General features: G+C 36.8%; 1 protein-coding gene across 7 annotated transcripts; it reads left to right on the top strand.

Moving 5' to 3' along the window:
• The first annotated feature begins 1,466 nt into the window (after positions 1–1,466).
• LOC135645874 (uncharacterized) lies at positions 1,467–11,212 on the top strand. 7 transcript variants are annotated; one of them, XM_065164722.1, is made up of 11 exons: positions 1,467–1,619; positions 1,757–1,819; positions 4,917–5,058; positions 5,139–5,435; positions 5,538–5,691; positions 5,766–6,740; positions 6,841–7,079; positions 7,161–7,234; positions 9,422–9,524; positions 10,838–10,866; positions 10,962–11,212. In XM_065164722.1, the coding sequence occupies exons 2-11, from the start codon at positions 1,767–1,769 to the stop codon at positions 11,026–11,028; spliced, it is 2,133 nt and encodes a 710-aa protein (XP_065020794.1). In that variant the 5' UTR covers positions 1,467–1,619; positions 1,757–1,766; the 3' UTR covers positions 11,029–11,212. The 7 variants fall into 7 exon arrangements, with proteins under 7 accessions (XP_065020794.1, XP_065020797.1, XP_065020798.1 ...); XM_065164726.1 differs by having other exon boundaries at positions 1,477–1,652; positions 10,968–11,212; XM_065164721.1 differs by having other exon boundaries at positions 1,477–1,652; positions 1,760–1,819.
• The last annotated feature ends 527 nt before the right edge of the window (positions 11,213–11,739 follow it).

Here is an 11,739-nt window from a genome sequence, read left to right on the forward strand (position 1 = left end):
ACTAATTTTTATACATGCTGAAAAAGACATGTAGAAATTTCAAAAATATGAATTTTGGTGGTAAAATAAAGTGGCTAACCTATGTTATGTCTATGTAGGGTCTGTTGATACCAATTTAATAATAGAATTCCTTTTACCCACTGAACTAGCCATTGAAAATAAAAGTGGAAGTATTCCAATTCAAAGAAGAATTTTTCTCTTCCATTTCTTTTTACCCGCTCATAGACCTGTTGTGGACCCTTCTTGGGCTTCCAATATACATTTTGTGGCTGTTTAGTTCAAAATAAAATGTCATTGAAACTCTGCGTGTGATATGATTTTAGCCTCTTTTATAATAGAAAATAATTTCTAAATCCTACCAAGTCTCTGTAGGATATGATTCCCGAGAGATTCATGCTCAATCATCTATTAACTGACATATTAGGCTCTTTTTTTTGCTGTAGGGCTCATTTAGCCCTACGGCTGCACTTTGTGGCAGAATAGTTTCTAGTACAGGATGATCACACCATATGGTTTTTCCCCACGTGGCTTGACTCTATTAATGTCAATGCTGATAATGCTGAGGTCAAGCCTGGGGCTGCTGGGTTCGCTTTAGGATCAAACATTGTCATAACAAATGACAGTGTTTCTTGGATCACTTGTCGGCTAAATTTGCCTATCTAGGACCTTTAGAAGCACACAATCAAGGTGGCTTGAGCTTGAAATAAGTCTGGTAGTGTTCTTATCTGTAATGACTTGTGTTGGGTAGGGGTTGCATCATATAACCTTCCAAAACTAAGTTTGATGATTTTGAGATCCTATGTCCTAGTGTATATTTTAGTAATTTTCCAAGCCGAAGAATCTATTTTTGGAAGAAATAAATTTTGGCTGCAGTAGTCTGTTTTTTGCTTTGCTTAATTTGTCATGCTATGAATTGGTTCTAATTTTTTTAACCCTATTTCTTTACTTGGCTACGTGCCTAATACATTTAATGCTATAGGGAAATTTTCATTATTTCTATTAAAAATGCAATTTCGTATCGGACCTTGGTATATAGCGTCGGTATGGTATACTTGCACTCTCGATGTATCAGTATGTATCAGTTTATGAAAAAAGGTTCAAAAATAAAAAATAAAAAAAATCCTATTTAAGGATTTTTAAAAATTAGAATGGACAGAGACAATGGAGGAGGGAAGGAAGAAGAGAGATGGTGATATAGAACTATCGAAGGAAAAGAGAAGGGAAGGAGGCAACAAGGGAGGAAAGGTGACGAGGCAAAATGAGAGTAGGAGGTAAGGAGGCTGTGGAGGACAGAGGACGAGGAGGAGAGACGGTGATGCAAAAGGAGAGGAGGGAAGGAGGAGGAGAGGCTATTGTGTGAAAGGAGAGGAGGGAAGGAGGCGACAAAATATAGGAGGGGAGAAGGCAGTGGAGGAGGATGAGAAAGAGAAGAAGAGTACCAAGCAAAGCGAAGTGTATTAATTGGCCCCAAGCGGCCTTCTGTCTCTTTCTCTCTCTCTCTCACGCTATCTCTCGATCTGTTTCTCCGGCGGCCTTATATCTTGCTTTGTACTCCTATTGGTATCCCGATCTAGCGGAAACGTTCAAGGTGCTGATGAGGTTCGGTCGAACCGGTGGTGGTGAGCGATGGAAGCATTTTGACCTGATCAGCGGTTTTCTTCTTCTTTTTAACTTCATCCTGACGCCAGATTTGGTGTTTTGGGGATAAATTTTTGGCTTTGATTACTCCTAACAGAAGGATAATTTCTTTTTGCAGCAGAATTGCGATGGGAACTCGTGAGGATCGCTGCTTCTTTCCTCTCACGAGTTTGCAGATTGGGTAAGAACTAGTATTGATGTGTTCTTGGTTCCGTATGGTTTTCTAGAAACGGTTTTGTTATCGCTCCCCTGTTTCTACCCCTAAATCAACTTAATTTGGTAAGATTATCTAGTTGACATATTGGACTGATATGTGAAATATGAACGCTAGAAGCATGGATTTAATGGGAAAGAAGATGGGGAAATTTCAACTCTAGGTTACAAAATTGTGAGAGAAGAAATCGTAGTTCAGTGAAATCTTTATGTAGTTTATAACCTTATATAAACACCTTCCGTGGAATTAGTAGTGCCCTTTGATGGTATCCGTGTCATTTGAACCTGGATATTTCTAATACGCTCTTATTGACCTCCATCACAAGATGTCAACAGATGGTGCATAGGATCTCTGCTAGAAGTAGAACCGCTCACTTGTCACCTATTCTAGATCAGTTGTAGTCTAGCCTGGTTGCTCTGTTGGCGATGATATTCCCCATATTTGATCAGATTCTTGGTGAAATCCTGCTGGTGGCATGATCTGCACAGTCTCCTCCCAAGCAATAGGTCATCAAGAAAGAACAAAAAGTAGACAATTGAAATTGCATCATGAAGATATATCTATTTCTTTTTCTCAAAATTTTTCTTCTGTTTTCTTGGTGGCATACTGAATTGGTACTTGTCAATATCCCCCTATGGTGAGGTAAATTGTAGGTTGGACTAGGGAATGGTATGGGCTGTCTTGCTGATAAGGCAATATTTATATGATGGTTAATTAAATATTTGTTTTATTGAATCGTCTCATTTACAACAATACTCTCTGTCTACAATGATTACAGATATATCTTAAATAACTCATTTACATGTTCATTTTTTTGGGTTTCATGGATTATCATTGTTTTTAAAACTCGAATGGCATCATGAAATAGTATGCCATCAGATAATCGGGGTGTCGTGTGGACATATATATGAGACATATGAGCAATGTTATGTAAAACATATGCATTATAAAGAGGGTTTGATAGACTAATAAGCCAATGTATCCATGGTTGTTGCTATTTCTTTAGAGACAAATATTTCTAAATATGATTTATCAAAAGAAAACTACATTTTGATATGTTGCATTTGTCAAAACTTTTCAGTATCCTGATTCTCTTTTATCCTTTTGCAATGTATTTGTAGTAATCAAGCAATAACAGGTTAGTTGTTAGGCACCAGATCCAGTGCTTAAGCGACTGCGTAGCTTGGAGGCCCTTTGAGTGCCAAGGGAAGGGTGTGCTGACAAACCCTTTTGCTAATGCTGGCTCGTCCTGGTTAATATGGATCTCATGTTGACCATGCTAATTGGCATATACTGTGGCAACAATGCATTATGATCATCTGTTTGCACGAGTTTAATTCTTAATTCAAGAGTCTCAGTAACTGTACTTTGTGAATTCCCATCTCAAACAGCAATTTAAGATTCCAGGAATGGTACCTAGTGAATTCTCATCTCAAACAGCAATCCAATTTTCCTCATTGAATTCATGTTTAATGGATTGTAATCATGTGCAGTGTGTCCAATGATTTTCCTCTATGACGTCTTAATTTTATCAGCATAATCAGTTGCTCTAGCATCCCTAAACGTTTAAACTTTGGCAACTTTGAAAAATAAAAACTGCTACCTGTTCAACTTAAAATTTATTGTCTAATCCTCAATCCTGAATGTTAAAATCTTGCTATATCAGTATACAATTTTTCTCTTCTTTTCTGTTTTGGTCGCAGTTTTTGCTCAGACAACATAGGCTTTCAGATTATGAGTTATCATTAACTCGTTGCCGTTTTCTTCTCCAATTTTCTTCTCTAAAATCTTTTTGTAAGTTGAGACTTTTATTTTTCTTCTTTATAGTTTGTTTATGTTTTCCCATGTTGGTTGGGTATTCAGAATTTGGTGTAAACTATCCGAATGTTGCTATCAACTATCAAATTTTCACTAAAGTTCAGGCTTCTTGTAGCAAGGTATTTCATGGAATTGAGTGTTGATAAACCTATGTTAACTTTGATTAAGAAATGTATAGTTGTCCCAGAAATAGTAAGAAAAATGTATGCATTGTTTATTTTTTTCAATAGTTTTGTTGGAGTTCATGATTTGCATATTTTTAGGGTGCCAACCAGGTTGTGGATTACTAGCCAACTTTCGCAGGGAGTGCATATATCATATTTGGGTTCAACTATTTCATTTATCGTTGCATCTCCTTTAAGAAAAAAAGGTCCTGCCAGTTGACTTTCAAGACAGAAATTACTAAGAACAAGCTTTATTATCCAAGAGTGATATGATTAATCTGGTCAATTAAATGATTAATAAACAAGCATGACTCTGGTAAGTGTTGGTATTATGTTCCATGACACATGGTATGTCAGCATACCAATCATCACCGAGGTGGGAGAAGGAGGAGGAGAAGGAGAAGGAGAAGAAGAGGAGGAGGAGGAGAGGTGGTTAAGGAGAGGAACAGGAAGAGGAGAACAAGAAGAGGAGAAGAGAGGGAGAGCAGGAAAGGAATGGAGGAGGAGATGTACTAGGCAGGCGGGCAAGGATGGTGGCAGTGAATAGCAGGCAATGGTGAACAATGGGCGGCTGTGGTGAGCAGGGGTGGGTTAAGGCAAGTTGAGAGAAAGCAACCGGAGGAGAAACAGAGAGAGGTACTAGAAAAAGACAATGAAGTTATCAACCATCAATTATTTTATAAAAACATCATGGGATAGATTAAGCAAGAGAGAAAGAGAGTGTGCCAGGGTGGGCTTATCATCCGGTTTCTGCAAGTTACCAGATGGTGACATGCTTACTGTACCAAACCAAGTGAAAAAGCCCTGGTCTGAACCGGTAAATACCATCCAATACAGACCGGTCGAAGCAAAATATAATGTTGTGATCCAAATTTCTTTAATATATATTATAGATTGTTGAACCTGATCTGCATATGAAATTTGTTGGTCAAGCATTTGTCATGCTTGGGGATACGGTTTTTCTCGGATGCTAATATATGGATTTCTTACAAAAGATTTATGTGTCAAATATTTCTGTGAAGCCAACATGCTACTGCTATAAAATTGATAGGACTAACTCCATATTTGGGTTTCCTTTGTAGGGATTTGCAGTCCTATCTCTCACGTTTGACTCTCTTTTTGCCGATAAGAAGTCAGAAGTTCTTTATCCTTGTTGATAACCGTCCATGGTTGATTGACCAGGATTCACGAGCTGCTCACTTGTGGCAGTTAATGGTTACTAAGGTAAATGTGGAAACCTTCAAAGTCATACTCTTCATATGTGCGAGTCAATTGTATATTTCAGTTAAATTTTTGTCATTCAGTCTAGGTTATCTCCTTTTGCAAACACCAGAGCTGCTAGAGTGACAAGAAGAGATATTGGAAAGATTTTAGAGTTTACAAATAGCTCTAGATCCCTTTCCATCACTAGAAACAGATTGCGCAGATGGTTCTCACTGATCGATACTGCTTTAAGTCAAAAGAAAAAGTTGCTCCATGTCAAGAAACTGAAGGCCTCATTCCTCTTCAATAAGGAGTTGCACTGTACATTGTATGGATTCATTGTTTTCGAAGTACAATGGGCTCATGTGCGTGGTATCAACTACATCAACGAACTGCAGGTATCCTATATTTTTTTAATTTCCTATTTTAACCAGTATATCCGCTGTTTGTCTCTGACCTAGTAGAAGGTTTCTTTTCTGTATTTGTGATTACTCACATAGACTGATACGTCAATGGCATTGGAAGCTAAATTGATGAAAAGGTGGGAATTTGATAGTATTGAACAGTCTTGTAGCTGCATTTCTTCCTGGTATACAGGGACCTGCAATGAGATTAGTCTGCTTCGGGAGTATTTAGAAAGTATCTCCAACAAAGGTAATGCAGAACTCAGATTTCTGTTACGTCTCATGAGTCCCTTCTCCTTGACAACCATGTATCATCTTTTCCAGGAGATGTGTTTTACGATGCTCGGGAAGATCCTTTTACCACTACTGAAATGAGGGAAAATCTTCACAGTGCTGATGAATTCCATGAGGAAAAACATAATTGTAGCTATTCTAATTTTATCCCTATGCTTGAAAGAATGGAAGATTCAGGTTCACCCTACACACCACCTGTTTCTGGGCCATACAAGCGAAGAAAGATAATGAAATCAAGTGTGGGCAGTGACACTGATGAAGTTTCTGAGGAAGCATACAGCGAAATTGTGAGCTCACCAACAATTTCTGAGTCCTCATCTTCTTCGTCCAGTTGTGAATGTGAGCATGCTAGTTTAGTTTTTGAGGCTAGCACTTACAAGGATGTGCTCATCTTATTCAGATTTGATGATCATGATCTCCCATTTAAGCTTAAGGAAATAATTATGGCTGACTTGAGGCTACTTACATTATTGGAGTATGGACTTCCTTCATGGGTCATTTTTCTCCAGTCCTACCCAGTATTTTGCAAAATATATCGTCCATGGATGTGTCCTCTAGCAAGGGCCTTATATGTCTTGATTTCTATAACCACTGTCCTCATAGGTTTCTATGACCTATATAAGAATGTTCCCATACTAAAGGCAACTGCATCAAGCTTATTTGGGCCATTCTTCGATTGGATAGAATCTTGGGAAATGATTTCAAGGATCAAGTACCTGGGGACTATACTATTTCTTCATAACTGTGAGAAAGCTTTCAAGTGGTTCCTGATGGTTGCACGTGCTACTAAGTCATTATTATCAGTTTTGACCAAGCCAATTGCGGGTCCAATTATGGAACTTTTTGAATTTGTCTTCCCCATCTGGAATGTATGGTTTGATACAGTAGAAAGCTTAAGTTTGATTGTTTGGAACATGTTATCCTCTTCATGCAGCATGATCATAACTATATTGGATATCATTATTTGGCCTTTCTGGTTCATCTTTTCTACTTTATGGAGTATAGGTATGATATCAGATATTTGTGTCTTTTTACCTATAGTTGTTTGTCTTCAGTCTCCGCTTCTTCCTCTCTCTCACTTTTTTTCTACTTTTTTGTGTAACAGCGGCATATGTTATATACCCATTAGTTTGGCTCCTCTGGGAAATTGTTATAGCCCCTGCCCGCTTAATTCTTGCAATAGCAAGTTATTTTGGGATACTTCTCACCAACATCTACTACGTACTAGAAGGAACCTGGTCATCTATAGGCGCTTTGTTTCAGCTTGCTTCTGTATCTGAAGCAACAGTAGTTACCTATGAAGTTCCAGTTTGGCGGTCACTTTGGAATGATATATTTTCCAAGGTTATATGCATTTAAATTGTATAGTTATACACTGATGAATATCCATGTTGATATCTTGGAAGTTTCCTTCTCATTCTCCAGGTATTTCGAGCAATTCGAAGCATTTTTTATGGTTTTGTTGCTTTCTTTACAACTTGCAACAGACACCGACTAAGGTATGTTTACTTTTTGCTAGTATTTTGAGTTAGAACATTTGCATAAATTATAAAGCTTTCTGGTTAAAATTAGTGGAGTTATTGAAAATGTGTTTTGTTGTCACCTAAACGAGCTTGATCTTATGCTACTTGGGGACTATTTTACAATAATAAGAACTCATTCAGTGCTTCATGAGAATGTTGTGCAACATCTTGTGAAGCTTAACTAAATCTATACGAGACACTATGACATCAATAACACCATTAATCTGTGAGATCAACCGCATGGATCCATTTTCACCATTGAGTTATATATTGATAACTATTTGACACATGTTTGGCATGTTCATTGGTTTATTGACGAGACTATTATTGTTTTTTCAGTGTGATGTCATTTCTAAGCAACGAATAGCTAATTCTTAACATATTACATGGCTTGTGAGGACCTTACTATCAGATGAGCAACCAGGGATACGGGGCCTATTCAATTATGTAGCAAATAATAGTGGATTAGTAGGTGAGCGAAAAAGGAAACCTCTTAATTTGTAAGTCCTACCACTGAAATGGAATTCTTTATGAAGCTCCTATGTCTGCTTCTCAGTAGCCTTCCTCTTGTCTTCAGCTTTGTCACTAGGCAATTTTAAAACTCAGGACACTACAAAGCAATATATCGATAGAACTTATATCTTGTATGGTTGTAAACCTCAGTTGATGTATGCAAAACACCATCCTGATCCACTTTGGTGCTACATGGTCCATCCCATATCTATATGCACACAAATGGTCTAAAAATCTGCAATCGAATGGTCAATACCAGTCCGACGGAGATTCAGGCCGTGCGCTTGCTCATTACAGGCAATTCAGTTCCAGTTCAGCATTTAATTATTTTAAATAAAATATCTCTCTCTCTCTCTCTCTCTCTCTCTCTCTCTCTTAATTGCCCAAGCGCTTCTCTTTCTCTTGATGACGGCCACCCAAACCACTTGGTGCTTGTTGCCTGGTTCCAGCAGTCCACTGCCCATCATTGACAACCGCCGGTACTGCTCCCTTCTTTTGTCGCTGCCGTCTCTTCTCCTCTTCCCTACTGTGGCATGTACCGACATACCATATTAGCACACCAATACAAATTGGTCATACATTGGTCTGCCCAGTGATTAGTCAAGGTCTGGTACCTTCGATTTTGAACTTTGAATCAAGCATCATGTTGGAGGCACTTTGAAGTTCTCTATCCACTTGGTGCCAGGAAATCATATACCATCATCTGGTGTTGTATTAAGTAACGCTAGAAACACAATGGATTTTCTAAGCAACTTGGAAAGAGTAAATATGTGAATGTGTAAGGAACAAACATCAAAATGGTATTATTGATATTTAATTTTGATGATATGGGATCACTTTTTATCAAGTGCCTTTCGAGAAAACCATCAAATTGAGCTAGAAACAGAAGGCCTTTTGTTTTTCACATTTAAAATAGTATTCAATTGTATCATTATGGATTTGTTATGTGATGATAGACGTCTTTAAGCATGGAAATTTAAGTTGTATATGTATTTTTTGTGTTGGGTATTACTTCTTGGATACATGTCAGACACTTATCCAAAATATCTGTTTTTTCAAATAATCACTGAAAAGGCCATTCACTTAAGGATTTACTTATGGATGATTTTATTAAACAAGAAGAATAGATGTTCAGATAGATGTTTTATATTTCTGTTAAGCATCATATTATCGTTAACGAAATTAAAATGACAATTTCATGGTAAGTTCTTGTATCTTTTGTATAGCCCATGATGTTACTAAATTCTGTCCATGTTGTCTCGCTAATTAATTGTTAATATTAATCATGATATGAAACATATTCTAACACTATAAAGATGTTGAGCTTCACCATTTGATGTATCAACCTGTCTCTGTTGTCTTGTTTTGGAATACCATAAATATCAATGCTTTAAAGATAGAAAATGCTGGGAAACAAGGATCTATAGAATAATTGAAGGACAAATAAATGTTTTATCATTTAAAGCAAATGAATTTTACTTTATATGCATATTCTTTAGAGTTTTTCATTCACATTCTCCCTTCTTTCTACCTTTTTATTTTTTATTGGAAGACTTTGTTTGTAGTATATGTTGGCTGGAATTGTGCAGCTCATACTTGTTTACACCATAATGTATTCTTTTTCAACAATTCATTCTTCTATTTTTGTAGCATCTACAACCACATGCTTGAGTTTCTCCATCGTTTTTCTCATTCCACCTCAAGACGTTCCAAATCCGACCAAGTTAGGAAGAAGGGAAGAAACCAAAGCCCTGTAAGTTTTTTGAATTATCTTTGCTTGGGCTATCCAGTGGTCTACTTGCTGACTTTCTTTAGTTTGCTTCTGTGAGATATTTCTCTTGTAGTCCTTTCCAGAACAGCTTTACTTTGAGCATTCTGAAGAGGAAATGCTAATATACTTATTTAAGAGTCTTGTTGCTTCTTGTAGATGCGATTTTACTTTTTAAATGAAAACATATTATTTTTTTGACACTGTAGTTGAATATTTTCCTTTTTTACCTATAGATCCTTTTACTTGATGGCATTTTCATGTCAAAGAAAGAGAATGCCCTAGAGCCATCACTACCATTGTCATTGGTGCATGCTTCTTTAGGCTGCATAATGTGTATTAGTCTGCCATTACGTAGCTTGTCATTGACAGCCATGGAGAGATATAAATATGTAAAAGGAATATATTTATTTGTTTAGAATCAACAAATCAGTTCTACTTGTAGGGTTTGGATTCATCTAAACAATGTCTAATGCAGGATAAGAATGATAATATTTCGGATGGTCTTATAGTAAACTTGTTTATGTCAGGCATCTAAATGATTTTTGTGTCAAGCAACTACGTGATAAGCGTGTTATGACTTATGAGCACAGCATTATTTTTTGTTGCAAGGATGAAATGTAATAGCTATCAACAGTTAAGCACCTTAATATATATTTTGTAAGCCTTTGTATAGAATAAAATGTAAAAATATCATCCAAATACTGGTTTTGACACTTTGGCAGACCTTTATGGGATAAAATACTGTCTTGTTTGGCCTGGTATAACTTAATAAAAATGGAAAAAATGAATACCACTGGTATGAAGCTCTATGGTCGGCTAAATTATTCTGACTTCCTAAAGATAGAATTTTATCATCGGTAGGTTTATAATAAAAACGAACTTATCTTATGTGTCACCTGCCATTAAAAACCATAATTCATTTCTCTGCTAGCTATTGGAGGTTGGTATCTTCATGTCAATAATCTGATGGAAGCTTTTTTTTACAACATAGATAGTATAAATAAAGGGCTGTAGGTGATTCATATCTTTATTTAGATGCCAGAACTTTTGACTTGTCAAATCATGTGACTTATCAAGCCACAGCTTATAATGTTGACATGGTATACTTGATATCTTCCTCCCTCCCTGACCTATTGTGGAATTTACTTTTTAGAACCATCTCCTGTAAACACAGTCTATGCTTAAAGTTGCTGTTGCCATCAGTTTATGTTTTTTTTGTCATGTTCTTTAAATTTTGAAGAGCTTACTTGACACTCGGTCCCTCTTCTGTCTCATAATTGTTTGTCTGTGTGCAGTTACAGGAAAGTGAAAATTTAACAGCTACGTGAGTTTCCTAATAACCTTTTTAGCATTATTATGTTTCATTAAGCAAGCTGATTTCTCATGATAGGATGCTTCATGGACTGTTTTAACTGGCAGATGCAGCTTGCAGACACCAGATAAACTTCGTCGAAGGCAGGCAAGGCGGCGAACACATGAAACATAGCACAACAGATTGTAAAACCAGAACTGCATATTCTTTCATTCTTTTCCTCGGACAAAATATGTCCTACCCTCTTTGAGAAGTTCTGTAAATGTCTTAAGCGGGTATGAAATCTCTCCCCACAGGCTGAATGTTAGGCCATTTTACTTGTAGCATGTTCGTTATGGTGCTGAGAAAATTTCTTCCATGTAGTTTTGTGTGCTGAAATCACTATGACCTCTTCTTAGAATAATCAGTGAGTAGGGGTTTCTCAAAGTAGTTAAATTGTAGAAAATTGATCCACGTACCAAAGTCATTGTACTGAACCCATGAACATTCATATCATAGAGATGTTCAATGGAGGCATGTAAATTATATTTGAGGCCGCTTCAAGTTATCTCCAGATCGTTAAATTCGACTCGAGCATAAGGTGCTTCAGGTCACTAACCCAGATCTAGGGATCTTTCAGGCAAGTTAATGTGACCTTTTTGTGTTTGAATTGGATGAGTGATTCAAAATGAAGATGTCTGAAGTATGAAGTGTATCGAGCCGGCGTTTATAGGCTTAGATATTTTTTCTTCATTTGTTCATGCAAATGTGTCACAGTATTTTGCTGAAGTCATTTACCATGCAGAAGTTTGTGGGCTCACATTTTATTCACAAGTATTTTACCAAGTTATTTTAATATTCTATGAAGTTTCAAGTAGTTTTGCTACAAAAGATTTTATAGTTCTT

Source organism: Musa acuminata, chromosome BXJ3-8, assembly GCF_036884655.1.
Source record: "Musa acuminata AAA Group cultivar baxijiao chromosome BXJ3-8, Cavendish_Baxijiao_AAA, whole genome shotgun sequence".
Lineage (NCBI taxonomy): Eukaryota > Viridiplantae > Streptophyta > Magnoliopsida > Zingiberales > Musaceae > Musa > Musa acuminata.